This window comes from Acanthopagrus latus, chromosome 7 (assembly GCF_904848185.1).
Source record: "Acanthopagrus latus isolate v.2019 chromosome 7, fAcaLat1.1, whole genome shotgun sequence".
In the NCBI taxonomy this organism is placed as follows: Eukaryota; Metazoa; Chordata; class Actinopteri; order Spariformes; family Sparidae; genus Acanthopagrus; species Acanthopagrus latus.
Genome location: NC_051045.1, coordinates 21,461,394 through 21,480,732, shown reverse-complemented (window position 1 = coordinate 21,480,732; position 19,339 = coordinate 21,461,394). Strand labels below are relative to the sequence as shown.

At 44.5% G+C, this 19,339-nt stretch overlaps 1 protein-coding gene across 7 annotated transcripts in view; it reads right to left on the bottom strand.

The window, feature by feature from the left end:
• bsna (bassoon presynaptic cytomatrix protein a) overlaps positions 1-19,339 on the bottom strand; it is a 167,238-nt gene that overhangs the window by 25,702 nt on the left and 122,197 nt on the right. For 3 of the 7 annotated variants that reach the window (XM_037103471.1, XM_037103470.1, XM_037103472.1), the window contains exons 5-11: positions 13,138-18,522; positions 12,208-12,249; positions 11,478-11,642; positions 10,987-11,243; positions 9,329-10,265; positions 3,098-5,600; positions 1,691-2,185 (exon numbers count right to left, since the gene is read on the bottom strand). In XM_037103471.1, coding sequence (XP_036959366.1) covers positions 1,691-2,185; positions 3,098-5,600; positions 9,329-10,265; positions 10,987-11,243; positions 11,478-11,642; positions 12,208-12,249; positions 13,138-18,522 — 9,784 coding nt within the window. Of the gene's footprint in view, positions 1-1,690; positions 2,249-3,097; positions 5,601-9,328; positions 10,266-10,986; positions 11,244-11,477; positions 11,643-12,207; positions 12,250-13,137; positions 18,523-19,339 lie in introns of all 7 variants that reach the window. The other 4 variants (XM_037103473.1, XM_037103474.1, XM_037103475.1 and 1 more) reach the window with 3 other exon arrangements.

Genomic DNA, 19,339 nt, shown 5'->3' with positions numbered 1-19,339 from the left:
TATACAGTGTGTTTCTTATAATGTAACACAACAGCATTTTCGGATTTACCTGAAGGCTTTCTTGGCCAAATCATAGCGTGAAACATATTATGCTGATTTTTACAGCTGCATGTGCCTGTAAAGGCAGATGATCATACCTGAATTATAAAATAAATATAAAATTATGCTCCTCCATTGTGATACAATTGAGATGATTGTCTTTGGCTCTGCCTTTCTTGGATGGAACTTTTGCTGTCCAAGAAACTTGGCATTGGGTTTGATTGTATTCTGTCTTTTCTGCATTTGGCTGATGCAAATACCCTAATTAATGTCTTTGTTTCATCCAAACTTGATTATTGTTATCATTTTATTGTCAAACCTGTCATGTGCTCGTACTGAAGTCTTCAAATGTTCAGAATATTGCAGCTAAAATTTAAGAAAGGTGTCCACATCTCGCCAATTTTAGCTTCCCTTCACTGGCTCCTTGTCCATGTCAGATCAAGGACTCTGAGGTGCTCTGAAGACTATCCTTTCTGATCTTCTTAAATCTTAAAAGGTTCAAACTTGTCCTCTGGCCTTAACTATCAGTGGCCTGTTCTCTTGACTACTTGAGGTATTCTACCTAGTCCCATTTTCCTTCTAGCATGTCAGTTGTGGTTTTAAGTCTTAATTAAACAGTCAGTCTTAATAAATCTATTGAGAGCAGTAGTTAAAGTCCTGCCGAGGAGAATACTGTAAACTTTCTGAAAAGCACTGCATTTCTCTTACCCTCTGTTTGTTCATTGTCCCACAAGCATGAGCACCCAAGCTGTCCTTCTTATCTCTGTCTCTTTCCCTTGTGTGCATGTTGTCCTTGTCTCTCTCTCCTATTGTGTGTTTGTTTCCATTGTCCTATTGAATGGTGTGCTTGGGCTTTGCCTCTTGTCTGTCCTTTTTCTAGGTCCAAGTGCTGGGTAGAAGATCATGTGGCTCAGGTCCACAACCACTGTTGTAAATATAAATTCCAAGTCTGTAACAATGTGTCAAATGTAATGTAGTTGCTCACTAAAAACTCATAACATCATAACAATGTTACGTGTTGGAAATTTTCATCATGAAGAAAACAAGTATCTAAGGCTATGACCCTACCCTCGCACTGAAGTTACCTGGTGTAGAAACAAGTGATGGGGCGGAGTGTGTACCATCAAATTGATTTTGAACCGATATTAAGAAGCTTACATAATGGCTTACAAGATTTTTACCGACCTGCTTTTTCACTTTCATCTGATCAACTTTTACTAAAATATTGTGTTACTTTTCCCACCACTACAGATACAAATTATCAAGCCACAGACATATAATGTGTTTAAATTAAGACAGTTTGGCAACTCTCTTCATGCTGGATTGACTCCAGACTTCTTAGACATCTGAATGAGGCTTAATATTGTTGTAGTCATAAAATTGGAGGAGTAAATGACCTTTTGAATGATATATCTTTTACTACTTTTTCAGCATATACCACATACCCAAATGACCTTACAATGTATAATATTATACCATTATTTATAATCTCCGGGTTAATTAGATGCTGAGTACTGCAGGTTAAAAAACGACTCTGCATCTATTTTGTAGTGTGTTTTGAGGTTTAACTGAAATGAAAGGAAATAACTATAGATCAACTCAGTGAAAATGTATTGTTATTACACTATAAGTAGACGTGTCCTGTAAGTACCTGGTGGTTGGCTCTGCATGTCCCCTGGCTGAGACTTGCTGCGTGAGGAGCGGTGTGGGTCTCCCTGTCTGGAGGAGCGCTGGCCGTGGTGATGCCCAGATGGATCTCGGGAGTAGTCAGAAGAGTGGTAACTGCCTGACCTTGAGTCGCCACGCCTTCCAGCAGAAGAGGATCGTCCTGATGGGTCATGGCGCATTGATGGGTCCTTGGGGTGCGCCTTAGATGACCTTGAGGACCTTGGTTCATCTGAATGACGTGATGAGGATGAGTGTCGGCTAGAGCTGCCATGGTGCCGGTGGTCACGGGATGAAGAGTGTCGCCCTCCATGGCCGTACTCATCCTGGGGCCACAGGTCCTCCTCAGGAGGCTCATCATAATCATGGTAGGTGTGCTTGACACTGTGCCGATTTCTTCCGGTCGAGTGACTGCTGTAGTGTCGAGAGCTGGAGCGGGGCTTCTCAAACCAGTCAGTTTCTTCTTGGCCCAGATGGTAGGCTTTGGAAACCGAGAGCAGATCACAGTCAATCTCCATGTCGTTTGGAGACAGCGGCATGCAGGCTGAGAGAAGGAAGGAGGCAGGAAGAAGACCAACAGCATGCAAAAGAAAAGAATAGAAGGGAGGAGACACAGAAAGAAAGGCAGAAATAAAAATAAAAGTTTTACATACATGCAGAATACACTTCACGTCGCCTTCACACATTACAAGACGATATAAACAAGATAAACCAAACACTGCAAAACTGTACGCTTTGGCAGCTGTTTTTTTGCTCAGATGTTTCAGCTTCGAATTAAAGCAAACTAAAGGAACAAAATTTATTCCGGAAAAAAACTATTGTCACTTAAACAGCTGCCTTGCAGAAACATTCACATGTTCTTTATTATATATTTTCAAAAAAGACAACACTACTGACCATTTGTTTAAAGAAAAGGGTTTCAATATAGAAATGATTGTGCCTGACTGTTTTGCAGTGTAGACAAAGAATTAATAAATCAAATCACAGTAAATGAAACATCAATGCTAATAACATAGTTAAAGATAAGACCCTGTAAAGAAAAAAACAATGCATCTGTGTCGTGCAAAGAAGACCTTTCAGTGAATCAGAGTGTAGCAAGAAGAAAACGACCACGTCGAAGAACCATGCGAGTATTGGACAGACAGACGACTGGACGAACAGGCGGAAGGACGGACAGGCAGGCAGACAGACAGACAGCAGTCCACTGATATGAGAGCTCCAAGTGACTCTCAGGAAGACGTAAACATCAGCATGCAACGGCTATCTCTGTCTCTCTTTTCTTTCTCTTTTTCCTTGCTAAGCCTAGCCTTTGGGTGGGTGGGGGACGTTTAGATATACGGTGGGGGCAGTAATAGGTAGTGAGACTGTGTGGGCTTTCAGCTCCCACAATTACCTTCACTGTCTGACACAGCACAATGATAATCGTCTATAATGTATGTATCATCCGATTTGTAGACATGAGTCCGAGGAAGGTCCCGTATGTGGTCTTGTACATCTGGCAGCGAGTGGCTGGAACCGTACTGGCCATAATAGTAATGATATCTACTGCTGCGACTGTCATATGGGTCGGGACCTAAGCTGGATGATCGGCCAGAACCCATGAACCGTCCAAGGGGACTGAGCGGACTCTCCTCTTCAGAGTACTGCCGGGTTGGATGGCGCCCCCGGCTGTAGCCAGATCTGTAGGAGCGGTCGTCCCTCTCATAGGATCGGCTACGATACCCAGGGTAGTCCCTGGATGAGATCTTGTCCATGCCGTAGCCAGTGGAACGGGAGCGGCCAGTGGAGGTATAATAAATCCGATCGTCCTCCTCCATCCCTGAACCGTAGTATCGACTACCATGAGTGGTAGTGCCACTGCTGCTGTCGTAAGCATTTGTCTTAAAGCCGTAATCCTCAATCAGCTGGCGCCCTCGAATGTGAGCGGAGGGGTAAGCCCCACCTGTCGCTGAGGAATAGGAGGCCAGGTCTGCCTCCACATCCCGAGCCTCCTCAATGGGGGAAAACTTGGAGATTTTTTGCTCCATACTCCCCAGTTTCCTGTGCTTGCTGCGCTTGGTGGACATGACAGCAGGAGCCAGAAGGCTTCTGGCAGACGGTGAAGGTTTCTGTACCCCGGTGCGGATGCTGCCATGTTTGTAGTCGTAGTCATAGTAATAGGAGGATCCCCCACCCATGCTAGCGCTCACGCTGCTGCTGCTGCCCCCTAGTGGTCCGTGCCTGTAGCTGCTCTTACCCCTGCCATGGTGGTCGTACAGCTCTTCCTGCATCGCTGCTTCCTCTTCAGGTGCCCTGCCATAGGAGGAGCTGCCAGTTCCCCCACGCGTCGTGCTGCCAATGGTGCTGTGGCCGTGGATGTCGCCTGGGTAACGCCCACTGCCGCCATGATGCATCATGTCCCCTGTCGTCGTGCCCAGCCCATCTTTTGCCGTCAGCTCACTGACATCGTCAATCATCATGTAGTTCCTGGGAATGTTTTGCTCTAAGCCAGGAGCCCCATACATCCCATCTGCAGTGCTGTAGGTGGAGGGACTGTCTACAGAGTGCCCATAGGCATTGGAAACTGTAGAAGTATATTGTCCATAAGAGCTGGCTGTGGTGGTGGTGTAGCCATAAGTATTAGCAGTGGTTGTTGTATACTGGCCATATGAACTAGCTGAGGATGAAGTATACTGGCCATAGGTACTGGGTGGCATGGTTGAGTACCCACCATAGCTGCTGGACACTGGCGCTGAGCCATAGGGCCCATAGGAGCTGGCCATCGTTGTCGATCCAGTGTACTGACCATAAGAGGGGGCTGCACTGGAATAGGTAGCATCCTGGGCCGTCGTGGTGACCACAACTGTGGGGTTGCTGATTGTCTCGTAGTTGGTGGGCATCTTGTGCTCCAGATCGGCAAGTGAAGTCTGCCTTGGTCTTCCTGGGTGGACTGTCAGGATATCAGCTTGGGGCTGCCCAGGGTATGGGGTGGTCTGGCTGGGGTAGGAAGACACAGCGCTGGGATAGGGTGAGCTGTGGGTGGGGTATGGGGGCTGACCAGGCGGTGCAGGCCCAAAACCTGTATGCCCCGGCTGCGGCTGAGGTGCAGCTGGTATCCCCATGTCTGTCTGGGGGTATGGGGGCTGAGTTTGGGGGTAGGTATGGGAGGGGTAGGAGGGTTGAGACTGGTATGAAGGTCCAGGAGGAGGGACATGGCTCTGGAGGGGCGTGGGCTGTGGCAGTGCCTGGGACTGAGACACAGTTGGATAGGGAGGCTGGTTGAATGTTGAAGACTGGTATGGCAGACTTGATTGCTGAGATGGTGCTGCGGGTTGGCTCTGGGGGTACTGACAAGAGAGGAAGGATGAGGTGGGTGGGTACTGAGCTGCTGTATTGAGATCGCTGGTGAACTGGCTGAGAGGGGCGGTGCTTGGCCTTGTTGACAGTAGCCCATTTGACTCATGTGATGCAGCGGCAGCTGCTAAACGTAAGTTATTCAACTCACTATCAGACATATAGTCCCTAGTATCCCCCATACACCTCAGGTAGGCAATATCCCTCCTCTCCCTCTCCTTGACCAATGTCTCTTTCCTCTGATGGATCCCCAGTTCTAAATATCTCAGTTTAGCATCAATCTCTTTCTCCTCCTCCTCCAGTTCAGCTTGCTGCTTTCTCAGTTTGGTCGACTCTTGCTCCACGGCCTTCAGCTCGTGGGTGAGGTCTTTGAGGAGGCTGGCTTTGGCAGCCAGGCCAGACCTAGAGCTGGGCTTGAGGCTGGGCACGGAGGGCAGGTAGACCTGTTGGAGGGCGGGTGTCATCATGGGCAGGTGAGCTGCTGTAGTAGTCTCGTCTGGAGGAGGGCTGGGCAGGGTTCGCTTGACTTTACGGAGCAGCGAGCTCTGCTGTAGGGCTGCCAGCTGGAGAGAGAGAGAGAGGGAAGGAGGGATTGGAGAGCAGGAGAATATGGGGAGACAAATGGAACGTGGACACATGGAAAGCAAGGGATCGAAGTGATAAAACAGAAGAACAGGGAAGTGTAGATAATGATCAATGGGAGAAGAGGATGAGTGAGTCAAATGTAGAGGGATGGGAGATGAGACATTAGTGAAAAACAAACGTCAATGTGAGGCAGACATGGGAAATGGGGGAGTAAGGGACAACAGACAAGAATAAGGAAGGTGACAGGATTAAAGAGATTGAAGGATGAAGAGAGAAGAAAAATTGGAAGAAAAATGGGGAAGACAGAGAGGGAAGAGAGGGAGTAGAGAAGAGTTGGGAGGGGTGTAGGGAACAGGTAAGTTGAAAGAGAAAATCAAAGGAGAAAAGGTAAAACATAAAGGGGCAGAAGAGAAAGGAGAGATGGTAGAGGGAGATTCATGGAGAGGGATCAAATGATGGCAACAGATGAATGGAACAGAACGGAGAGGAGAGAGAAAAACTCAAAAAGAGAAAAGGGTCAAGGAACAGAAGAAACAAGGAAGGAGACAAAGACAGGGATATACAAGGGAGACAAAGGAGACACATATAGACAAAGAGACAAGGACAACAGGAAACAAGAGTGGAGCTTGTGTTAGAGGACATACAAAAACATTCAAATTAGTGATAATAGTGGTGAAGTAGGTTGATAATCAGTCTCTTTAAATTGTCATAAAATATTGTTTCAGAAAGAGAAGGATTCACGGGAATGATTAAAAGGTCAAACAATCGCTCTGATAGTCTTAAAACATCTCAAGGGTTTAAACTGAACCATGGTGCAAATACTTGTAAAAATGTATAAAAAAAAATTACAAAATAGTGTGGGGCGTTTGTAATGCATTTTGGAAATGCCTAGCAACTCTCAATGAATAAATCTCCCTTCAGTTAAGGATTATGAGACTATAATAAATAGACGTAAAGCCATTAGAGGTGTCACCAACACCCTGTAGAGCACAAACTGGTGTTCTACCACTTACACAGGTTTAACAATAAAGTGGCCACAGATGTTTTGTAAATTTTCCATATGTTTGTAATATCTTTAAATGTTGTTTCTGATAGCCCCATGTTTGTTTTATGAAGGGTTATTGTGGGCTTTTAAACATAAAATCTTCAGACCAAACCTACTCCGCCATGTGTTCCGCTGCAAGAAACAAGAAAATCAAAAAACAAAAGACAAGAACTCCACTGAAACTGAGCATTTTAGCTGTGTATCTTAACTACACAGTATGGAACTAATAAAATACAAAAAATGTGTGGGCTGCTGATTTTCCTGTCAGAAACAGCTAAGCAATGTTATCTTGTTAAGATGGGTCAGTGTTTTCCTGTTTTTTAATATGTGTTAAAACTGTATCTTCCCTTCTCTTATCAAAAATGTTCACTGCATTTTGAATTTTTAAATAGATCAGTGTGTGTCATGTTTTTTTTTTTGTCATGTCAGAATTTGTGGGGGTAAAAACATAAAAAAAAAGTTCCCTGGTGGGACTTATTCATGATGTAAACATACCACCATACCACATGGGCAGTGAAAACAAACTCAAAAGATTAGGAGGGAAAATACTACACAGTTCATTACATCATTCATATAATAACTACAATAACTCAATTTTGTTGAGGAAATTCTTAATCAAATTAGTGTTGTTATATTTTTTTAATCTTGCTTTATGATGCAGATGTACACATTGTTGATGGCAGTGATATGACAATGCAGCCAATGATTTGAAAGACATCTTACATCAGCACTTAACAAAACACCAACTACAACACTATAATGCAAAAATAGCATTCAACTTCTCTAGCACACAAGTTTTCTTTGAAAAATCTGTTTCATTTCTGTTTCATAGCTCTAAAGTCTGTGGCAGTCATGGCCCCAAGACTGTGGACTGACCTGACTGAGGAAGTACGGCTGGCTGGGTATCATCTTTAAAATGTATTTCTAACAGCACACATGCTTTTATCTGAATTTGAAAGAAGAAATGAAACTTGAATTGTCTGTAAATGGTTCATTTATTTATTATGGAGGTGTTTTTTCACTCTGGTCCAGTTAATTAACCATAACCCTACATAAAAGCACTGCCTCAATCTTTTTCCTTTTTATTTTATGATTTACTGATCATGATCTGATGCCTTGTGCAAGGCACGTTGTGACTTTGGATTTTAATGTAAATCAACTAAAATCAGTATCATTATCGTTATGCATTGATTTAGCTATTAATATATGGCTCTTAATAACAGGTCTAAGAAGTGTACAAGAAGTAAAGCTTTTCACTTAAAAGGCTGCTCATTGTGACAGCAGCTTGCCACCTGCCATGTACCCAGTGAGAAGGGCACACCGGACAGTTTTTATTTTAAAGATTTATTGCTCCTGGTTTGCAAGTATGATGACAGTCAACTAGTTATTAACATACATAATTATGATGGTTTTATTCCTAGTGCCTCAATCCAAGGTAAGAATTTTAAAGATGCCCAAAGAAACATCCAATAGCTACCGAGGGTAGTAATCAAATTGAGTTATTCCTTCTATAATAAAGGCCACTTTAAATTTCACTTTCATGGCAGCTATTCCTTCGTAACACTTGGCCATAACTGTCACTTGTTTTAAACTGGGGATGGGGCAGACCTAATAGAGTAGGTACGCCCTAAAGGACGCACAAAACAAAACAATAGTAACATCAGAAAAACATCAACAACAAAGGGAATTAGTCATCATAGTTTTCACATAAAATATTCATAGCACCCACAAAATAGAAACAGGGGCAAAGCTGAAAGAAAGGAATGGTTTCAATCAAAATTACATGGAAGCCATTCATTATTAATGCCTTTGGCAGATTTTGATGCCACTGCATAACATAAAACAACTATTGACAAGAGCAACATAATGACTGTGAGAAATGTTTGCTGGGGCCCTTTCCCAAGTTTTAATACATTATATAATAATATTTTTTTTTTGTTCTGTAGATTAACTTTTGTATCGATTTATCAAATGTATACTGTTCATGATGATTTTGTTGTTTGGGTTACTCCAGGAAGGCCTAATGATAAATTGCCTCTCTAGGACTGTAGTATTAGCCACTATTACGAGTAATTCACATGAACATATGGAAAGAAAGCAAAACATCCAGTCTAATTAGTAGCTGGGGAGATGCATAAATGTGTTAAATATCACAGGTGGTTGTATGTAGTTGTGATAATGACAGGTCTGATATCTTTTTTTACCAGCCTGAACACTTTCGTTTTGACATAATTTCAGTTCATAATAACTGTCTTAAATCATATGCAAGGTACTACTAGTTCTATCAAAATGAATCAGAGATCAGCAGTATTTACAACTAAGCATTAAGGCCTAACAGCTTAAAAACATGCCAAGGTGTAATTTGTAGTCTAAACAATGTCTCTGATATACATCTGATATATAATCTACATAATCAGTGTTTAAAAGAAACAAATTGCAAGTAAAGCACAGATAGACATTTTCACTTTCCAGTTGATAACACGCATCATGCGGGCTTTGAAATATTCTCCCTTTTATTTTAAGAGAACCTTATCCTCTATCCTTACTGATCTAATCTAGACTGTTTCCTGAATCAATTTTAATTGCTTCACTCTCTACAATTCCACATTTATCTTCCAATGTGTGCTAATGCTTGTGTCAGCATGGTTTGAGTGACTTTACCTGGCTCTGGAGTGCTTGTTGTTGATAGAGGGACAGTCTGGCCTTGGTGTGCTCGTCTGTGGTGGGGCTGAGGGGCTTTGGATCTGACATGGACCTTTGGGTGCTCTTGATGGGGCGGGGCACAGAAGGGTGTCGTTGAGGGGACTCAGCTGTGTAGGACTTCTGCTGAGGTGTAACGTGGGCCTTGTTTAGCCTTTCATTGGACAGAGAAGTCTCCAGCAGGCGGTGAGGGGACACTGGCGAGACAGGCGAGTAGAGGACTTGGGGGGATTTGGGGGCTGTCTGCTGCTGACGGATGATGCTGGAGATAGACTCGTTGTGCAGGTGGTTGTGAGGCTGGTAGTTGATGTCAAGTGGGTCGGGGCGGCGTCGCTCAAACTTGGCTGCGTTTGCTGCAATATGCTGCTGCTGGCGCTGCTGGTTTAGCAGGTCGATGGAGCCAGATTGTTGCGTTCCGGTACTGGTAGAGGAAGAATATGGACTGACTGTGGTTGGTACACTGAGCTGGGGAGCTACAACACCCTGTGACTGGGCTTCTGGGTCAGTCTGACATGCTAGAGACTGTCCTTTTTGGGTTCGCTCAGGTCCGGAGATGTAGTGCACAATCTCTACTTTATTTGGGTCTGGTACTGTCACGTGGATTGCTGGGGAAACTCTTCCTAGGTGCTCCACTTCTGTCTGGCAAGACATTTCCCTGATGGTCTGGATGGCGATACTGGAGGATACCATTTTCAAAGTGTCGCTTTTGGAGTCAGTAGCTGAGTTGGTCGTGGCAGCAGTGCTGCTTCCAGTGGCATTCGACTCAGAGTGCCTGGAAAAACGGGAACGTCTTCGCCGGACCGGCTGCTCTGTCTCAGCCTTGTCCTCATCATCATCTGTCTGGACAGAGCAGTCAACACTGCGACCACGCCTTCTGGTGCGATGACGCATCATGTACCTGGTGATGGAAGAGGTAGAAGAAGAAAACAGTAAGTGATTTTGCACACACATTCTCCACTGGTATTAAGACTATGATATCCATGATGCATTTGATACAGGTCATGTAAACAGCATGTTTCATTTGGATATTCCAAATTAGGCCTTAATCCAATATAGCTGTCTCCCATGATGACATGAGGAATATGCCAATAGTATTCAGGTTAAAGACAAAAGTGGGAATATTATATGTACGTTAACATAGTCATTGATGCCTTATACAGTATTACAGCATGTAGTACAGCATGTAAGTGGTGTGGTTAGAGAGGGTATAATATTATAAAGAGTATATAAAGTAAAATATATAAAGTGTATATATAAAGAAAATTTAAGGTAAATCATGGTATTACCCCATATACATATTAATGTACATTAATATTCCAATGCTAGATAACACATTTATATAACTTTATATAACACAATGCTTTCACTCTCAGAAATGTGGTATCTTTATTCTCTATGAAAATGTTTATGAATTCATAAAGTTAGTGTCTACATCTCAGCTTGTCTCTTTTTTTTTTAACAGAAACATGTGAGTTAAATAGGAACCCTTTCAAGCTAATCCTTGCCTAATAAACACACAAAACTGTCATCTACATCAACAACTCCACCCAATATACACACACATCTATGTATGTATCCGCTCACTCCACCCACCAAGACAAACACACACTCATCTCTACCTCTCTTCCCCATCTTCATCGTCTGTCTGCACACAGCTGTCCACGATCCTTCGGGGGGAGCCGTAAAACATCACGCCATCGCCGTCCAAGCTGTCCCTGCTCAGCCTGGTCATGGAGCTGTGTTTCCTCATGTTGCTCCTGGTCTCCATGTGCTCCTCCTGACTCCTCAGACACATCTCTGAAGAGGAGTTGGGGAGAGAACGGGAGCTCATCTGAGAGTCGATGTAGGGGTTCAGCGGCTGTCCATTCACATCCAGCTGAGGAAAAAAGATTGTTTTACATTTTTTTTATGGATGTTAGTTGTTGACAGTGCTACCCCATCACCCATCTTGTTGTTCTGATTGACCTGATCTGATTTGATTCACCTAAAACATAGCATGTTTCCTCTGTGTTCGGCACTTTCTATGCCAAAAATGGTTCTGCCGCTGCTGATTAGAAGCTGAAACCATTAACATCAATACTTCAGTGTATGTAACATAACTTCCCCTCACCGGCACATTGTGAGCTGCTGTTTTCTGTCTCTTCTGCTCTTCAAGCTGCTGCTGGAGCTGGTGCTGCAAAGACTGGATCTGGTCTAGCTGGGACTTCTGCTGTGCCAGCTGTTCCCTCTGGAGAACAAGTTGTTTCTCGCGTTCATTTTGCTGCTGCTGTAGAACCTAAAAAAAATTCAAAGGGGAACAGAAAGAAGGACATGTCGGCAAAAACAGAGTGAGAGGACAGGACAGATGAGTATGGAGAAGCATGGCACGAGAGAGGGGTAAGGGTGGGAAATGATGAAATAAATTATGGAAAAGGACAAGATGGGAAACAAAGAGAAAAACACACAGACGGGGAGACAGTAAAGACAGAAGAGGACAAAGTTTTTGACTTTCAGCACATGTTGTTGTATAAAAGATGATTATATCTCAAAAATGCAAAACAAGACTCTGAAACTGAATGCAGTATGGCGATGGATTAGTTTTGAAAATGGTTCCAAATTAGTCAAACTTCTATACATTGCAAAAACCAAGAATGGAAGCGCAACATAAATGAAATGCAGCATGTACTGGTAATACTACAATGCTACAATGCTTCTAAGAAAATATTGACTGTATTTTCTTTGTTGCATAAATGGCAGGCTGGTGCAATAAGGCGTTAGGGTTTTTGCTCATACGGTAGGTTATGAGATGCATATTAAACATTCCATCTCTAGTTCATTCTCATTAAGGAAGGCTTCCACACCTGTTTAACAGAGTTAACTTGAAAGATTTTCAACTGCTTGTTCTATCAAAAAAGAAGAAAATTGTCATGTTAGCCCTTTTTTTACTGTTAAAACATCGTCACAAGGCTACAATGAGCTGAGAAAAGCCATATTTTCAAATGTGTTGCAATTGGTTATTAAATTAATAAATGTTAAGAACATAATGGGATCCATTTTTCTTCTGCATATAAATCAGACCAACAAATGGAACATGAAACCACATTCCATTTTTCCTCTGAACATAAATAGGACCAATAAATGAAACATGAAACCACTTTACAAACACAATCAGAGCATTATCAGTTTCTAGCACACATACATACTACAAGCATGTTCATGCACACTTCATATACAAGAAATGTCCGGTAAAGTGAACAACATACCATGCAGACTTTAGAGCTATATTTTGGGAAAGCAGGCTGGATGCAAATGTTCTTTGAACAAAAAAGCCATCAATCATTACATGAAAAAACATTTTTTCCCACAATGACAGATTGTACAATCAACTTCTGAAGGGACATTTAAAGGCAAAAATCTTCAAATCTTCAAGAGAACTATCACAGTTAAAATGTGCTTTTTTAAAAGGACTGATAGAAGACATGCATTGAAATACATGCATACTCGATACAGTAAATAGTCTTTGTTAGTTTTTTGATAATTATTAGGAGTTATGTACTGTATCTTGCAGAGCAGGTCCACTACTGGTTGCACATCAAAGATGTGATGTTGAAATAACACAAGCACATTAAAGAATATAAAAGGATAATAAATCAATAAGATACACCACAAGTAGCACCACCACAATAAATGCATAACACAAACCAATATCAAAAGCAAAAACAATAACCACAAAATATCAAACAGACATCAAATACAAAATTCTCTATTCCTCCTCCTGTTTCCCCCTCTACCTGCTCCTTGATGTTTTGCAGCTCCTGTAACTCTCGCTGCACCAGGATCTGCTCCTTCTCCCTGTGCATCTTCAGCTCTATTCTTTCACGTTCCAGCTCCTCCTGCAGGCGCAGTTGCCGGAGTTTCTCCAGCTCTACGCGCTCCCTCTCCATCTGCAGGAGCTGCTCCTGCTGCCGGTGCAGCCTCTCTGCCTCGGTTTCACCCTCCTTGTGTATGGCACCTGGTGGAGGGAAGGGAGGAAGACCCCCTGCAATGGGTAAGCCACCGGTGGGGGCAGGGGGGCCAACTGGTGGTTGGGTGTATCCGTGAGTGTGTGAAGGGGCTGAGGGTGGGTAGGCATACGCTGCTGGAGGTGGTTGTTGTTGCTGCTGAGAAGTTGTAACCTGTTGTTGTTGTTGTTGTTGACTGTGCAGGTGAGCCTGGGACAGGTTTATTGGCTGCTGCTGTGGCTCTGTTGGTATGACAACCATTCCTGGTGCTGAGGTGATCTCTGCTGTTGAAGTCAATGTAGCACCTTTACCAAGGTAAACTGGTTCATCCTGGACTGTCGAACTAGGTGTTGTCATGGAAACTGGGGCACCTCCTGGTGCCGAAGTTGTGGCAGCACCAGTAAAAGTGGCAGTGGTTGACGTTGTTTGAAGAAGACCTGGTGATGGGTAACGAACTGGAGCTTGTCCAGCTATGGGCATTCTGGGACTCACTGGAAGTCTACTAAGACTTGAAAGGGGAACAGGTGTCATGTTGGCAGATGGGTATGGTCTGTAGACTCCCCTCAGTAGTGGGCGAAGAACAGAGGCAGGCTGGGTTGTGATGGGAAGTGTAGAAGCAATGGGGGTCTGAATGGTGGAGTAGATCATCCCATCAGAGGATCTAATGGCAGCAGGGTACATGGCTCTGAGACTGGCCTGCCTGGCATTGATAAGGTTAGTTAGTGCTTGACTGTGGGAGATTGGCTTCCCATCTAGTCCAAAGAGGAGGGTTTGTCTCATGCCAAGGCTTGCAAGTCTGGCACTCCCAGGCCCGGTTCCTCTCCCTAAACTACCAAACTGCATCAAATCTGGGTTGCTTCCATAGCGATCAATGGAATTAAGTGCTGCACACATTCGGCTAATCTCCCTGGCAGTTGTAGCACTGTACTGAGCCAAGTTAGCTTCTTGGAAGCTAGCAATTTCACGAGGAGAGTAGCCATAGTCTGAACTGATGTTAGATAGAGAATTATATCTCCGTATGGGCAGTGTTTGGGCTGCAATGTCTCCTCCATGCCGTAAGTCTGTATAGGACCCATACTGCATCCCTATAAATCCTCCATAGCCCTGCTTCATAGCAGTTAAATCTACAGCAAGTTCCCCAGGGGCTTGAATGTGTGGTTCTAGTTTAGAATGGTAGGACTGTAGCCCAGCATCAGCTAGGTTTGTATCAGACATCGAAGGCTGGAGCCTACCAGGGAAAGGTAATGTGTAGGCCTTACGTCCATCCATTGCATACTCATGGTAACCTCTAGGTTGGCTTTCTTGGTCAGACTCGTAGGTGAGAGGTGGGGCAGATGGAGGTCTTATGCCCTCTTTCTCAGAACCACCAACACAGCTTCCGCCAAATGGTAGTCTGTAAACAACATCACAGCAAGCTGGTTGGTTGTCAGGTTTAATTTGGCCTCCTGTGAGATCCATAGCATCCTGTCCTTCTTCTACCTTCACCAGCTGAGACACTGCTCTGGCCTGCTCAGGTCCTCCATCCATCTGTACTACCATGCTATGTGGTGATTTACCTCCTGGCATCAAACCAGGTGGACTGGGCTTCCCTTTCAGCTCAATGGGGCCACCACCATACATCTCAGGGTTAATAACTGGTGACACTGCACTGACCACAGCCGAGGCAGTGCTTGTCTGGCTCACTAGCAAGTCTTTTTTCAGCAAAGGTGAGATCTGGCCAGTAAGGTTGTATCTGGCCAAAGCAGATGCCTGTTGCTGATGATGTTGCATCTGATGGTGGTGGTGCAACTGCTGTTCAAGGAGCTCTTGCTGTTTCTGCAGCTTCTCTTGTTGCATTTGTAGCTCTCTCTGTTGGACACTTAGGTCTTCCAGTTTGGCATCAATCTTTGGTATTGATGGGTCTACTGGGGTTGAAATTTGTGGTTTGCTCTGGGAAAGACACATAGCTGAACCCATGCCCTGACCCAGATCCACTCGGTTTTGATGGGGATCACCATAAACTGTTGGCTGTTTGGGCTGGGTCATGAACATGGAAGCAGCCACAGTTACACTCACAGTGGTTGGTGTGGTGGTCTCCTGGGTGTTCAGGTTCATAATCAACGGCTGTACAATTGTTGAATGTCTGCTACCTTCAGATCCCCCATGGTATTTCCTACTTTCAGTGGCCAAGGAAGTGAGATCCATTCCCTGGTCAGTCATGATAATAGGAGCAGGTTTTGCGACTGTTCTGAGGTCCACAACACTTCCACCTTGGATCATATGGCCCTGCTCTACCCGAGAAGTGCCTGGGACTGTTGAGATTCGACAGAGGGAGATGTTATCCATTGACATAGACCCTCTGGTGTAAATGCTGGCTGTAGTGACCATACTTGTTCCGACATTTACCTTCTCCACTCTTTGTGTTCGGTAGAAGCTGCGTGTTGGAGAATGTTGGTAAGGTGGTGTGTCTGGAGGGCTGCCACATGGGGAGTAATTGTCAAACGTTGATTGGCGGCTAAATCTGGTAGGTGAAGACAGGGGAGAAGTAGCAGTGTTGACTGTCATTGGCCTAGCTGGGCTTGGTGGTGGGGAGTATGGAGCATCCTGGGAAGACTGTTGTCGATAGAGCCGTGGAGAAACAGATCGATGTGATGTTTGGGTTCCCTGAGCCATGACTGGAGATGTAGGCCCTGAGCCAGACTCCATTCGTAATGCTGAACTGAAAGTCTGTGTGGAGAACTCAGCTGTATTCCTTCTGGAAGGTGAACGGGTAGGACTCTGTGGTGGTGGCGATGGAGAGAGAGGAGGACTGGTGCTCCTATAATAAGTAGTATACTTGGGAGAACGTGGCTCAATAATTCTTTCTGTAGAAGATGTTGAACTGTCACGCACTTGGACACCCCTGGTGTCCCCTATCCTTCTGGTGATCACTTCTCTTTGACTATAGGCCTGGGTAATCTCTGCAATCTTGCTGCACACACTTGAGACTGTGGCTGACGATGTGGAAGTACTTCCAGTGTGCCGGCCATACATACCAGACTGAGTGGTGGTCATAGTGTGGCTTGAACTAGTCTGAGAAATAGTCACCGCATCTCTGGCATAAACTCCATAAGCTGCAATAGTGGTGGCAGCCACTGTTGGAGTTATTCCATTCTTTCCTGCTTGGCTTTTGATCCTGTCTTTGTGTCCATCCTTTGTAGAGAAGTGCTGTGTTACTCGGACATCAGGAATCCGTCCACCAGTCTCAGCAAAGGAGACAGGAGCTGAGATCTGGGTGGGACTTGTACCTGGAGTTAGGAGGGCATTGCTTTGTTCCAATAGCTTAGCAAAGGCTGAACCTGTGTCTAGGAGCTGTTTGTCTGGGTAGGAGCTTTCAATCTCAATCTCTACTTGCTCATCGGTGGCTTGCTGCATCTTGGTGATGTTCTGAGATGTTTGTCGGATCTCCTCATAGATATCTGTTTCTGTCTCTGCTGCCTCATTGTCATAACCTGTTTGATCTTGTTCATATTCGTACTCTTCATCATAACCTTGTCCATTAATGTCCTCATCGTAGTACTGCCCATGCCTTCCATGTTGCTGCTGTTGCTGCTGTTGTTTCTGTTGTTTTTGAAGCATCTCTGCCTTCCTCATCATCTCCTCATAAACCTCCTCAGCGCTCTTTAGTGGTTTGGAAGTAGAAGATGGTGCTGTGGTGGTTGTTGTAGTTGAGGACTTCTCTACTGGTGAATAGAGAGACATAAAGGTAGGCAGGTTGTACTCACTGCCTGACTTGTAAAGTTTGGACTCATATCCCTCAGCCTCTGAATCAAGACTCTGAGGGGAATATTCGGAGGCAGAGGAGCGATGGAGCTCTTCCATTTCTGCCGCTTGTCTCAGCTCTTCAGTTGGGGAAGCATCTTCAATAGGCGAGAGATTGCTTGGTGGTGTCTTTGACCTCTCTCTGCGCCTCTGAGCCCTTAGCTCCTCCTTATCCCTCTTAGTCTTCCGTGCTGTGCTCCTTATTCTCTGTTGCTCCACTTCCCTCATCTTCTCCTGCTCTCTCAGAAGTTCCTCTTCCTCTCTAAGCTCATCCTCTTCTGAAGAGTCTTCGATAGTGGGGAGGAGAGGGCCATGGGAGCGGTGGCGTGCTTTCCTTTGCTGCTTGGCCTCTTCCAGCCTTTGCCTCCTGCTGGGGCTACTGTCACTGTCTTCCTCCATCGATGAGATTGAAGTGGGAGACTGACCTGAGCCATACGAGGATGAAGTGGCTGGCAGAGTAGAGGAGTAGTCACCCCGAGAACGCTCCTCAGGAGATCCTGTCAAACTCTCCATCTCTAGCTCTGGCTCCCGATCAAGGCTTAGGTCATTTTCACTACTCAGCTCCATGTCGCGGCTGTAGCTATTGGTGTTATTGAGTTCAATGGTTTTGAAGCGCCTCAGGCCTCCTTGTGATGCCATCAAATCTTCCTCACCCTCCTCCACTGAGCCTTTATAAACATCGGTAGAGCTCTTAGTTTCCTCCTCAAAACTGCTGGAGTGGTGTTGAAGTCGTCTCTTCTCTTTCCCTGAGTCGGAGATGGTGTGCTTATGGTGGCTCTTCTTGGGTTTCTGATAGCCATATCCTTCATCTTCCTCATCTTCCTCTTCCTCCATCTCTTCCTCCTCCTCCTCCTCCTCCTCATTTTCTTCATCAGCGCTCATCTCCATTATTTGTCTCCTCATGAACTCCTCATCAGTCATCTCTGTGGGCTCGGCATCTTTCTCTTTCTCTTTCTTTTTCTTCTCCTTCTTCTCCTCCTTCACCTCTTTCCGTTTGCCTTCCCAGTCTCCTCCATCCTCTTCTTCCTCCACTATATCTTCTAGTTCCTCGTCAGAGTCGTATGCATCAGGTGGGATTGACAGGGACCGTGGGCGTTGCTTTCCTCTGTCATCCAAGTCTCTGTCTCTGTGCTTCCTCCCCCTTCTGTCTGGCTTCTCCTCAGAAAGACTCTTCTCCAGCAAAGGCCTCATGGAGCTCTCTAGCTTGGTGATTTCAGATGGGCTTGGTGGGGATCCCCGCCCACTGATACCCCTCTCACTCAGCTTCATCTCCTCTTCTTGTATTAGGCCTGTGATTTCACTATGGGAGCTGGAGATGCCATCAGAGGAGTAGCCGGTGTCACTGAGGCTCTGAGGGCTGCGTGACAAGTCATGGGTGCTGTTGTTTTTTGTATCCTATGGAAAAGAAGAAAGAAAGAAAAAAGGCATTACATTTGGGAAGTTAGGGTTTTTATTTGGGTCATAATTGATGCAAAGTGTTAGAATGTGTTGATGCTGGACAAGCACATATGCATACATACAACTTAAGCCCACATGGATTATTGTCTATTTGTAATATATGTCAAATTAAAAGATTAAATTTTTAGAACAGGTCATCACTCAGCTTGAAAGCTAGAACAACATCCTCTGGTTTTGATTTAAAAAAAAAATGGAGTAACTGTAACTATACACTGATCAGCCACAACATTAAAACCACTTGCTTAATATTGTGTGGGTTCCCATTATTCAACCAAATAGCTCTGACCCATCAAGGCATGATCATAAGACCTCTGGGAGTGTCCTGTTGTGTCTGGTACGGGGACGTATGTTTTGGATCCATTGAGTCCTGTATGTTGGATGATGATGGCACCTCAATGGATCAGTTTTGCCACAGCTATTGTGGAGTACCAGTGCTATTAGGGGGTATACTTGGTCTGCAGTGGTGTTTGGATGGGTAGCATATGTCAAGCACCATCCACGTGAATGCCAGGACCCAAAGTTTCCCCAGCAGAACATTCCATCATGACGAGAAGATCAGTGTTATTCACATCACCTGTCAGTGGTATTAATGTTGTGGCTGATTGGTGTATATCTGCACCACATTCTGATCTTGAATCTAAAAATATCTCAATAAATACAAACTACAATGAATTTTAATAGCTTTTTTAGAGGGTTAATGTTTATTTGGTGATTTTGAAAGGCCTATGATTAATGTGAATTATCTATCAAATTT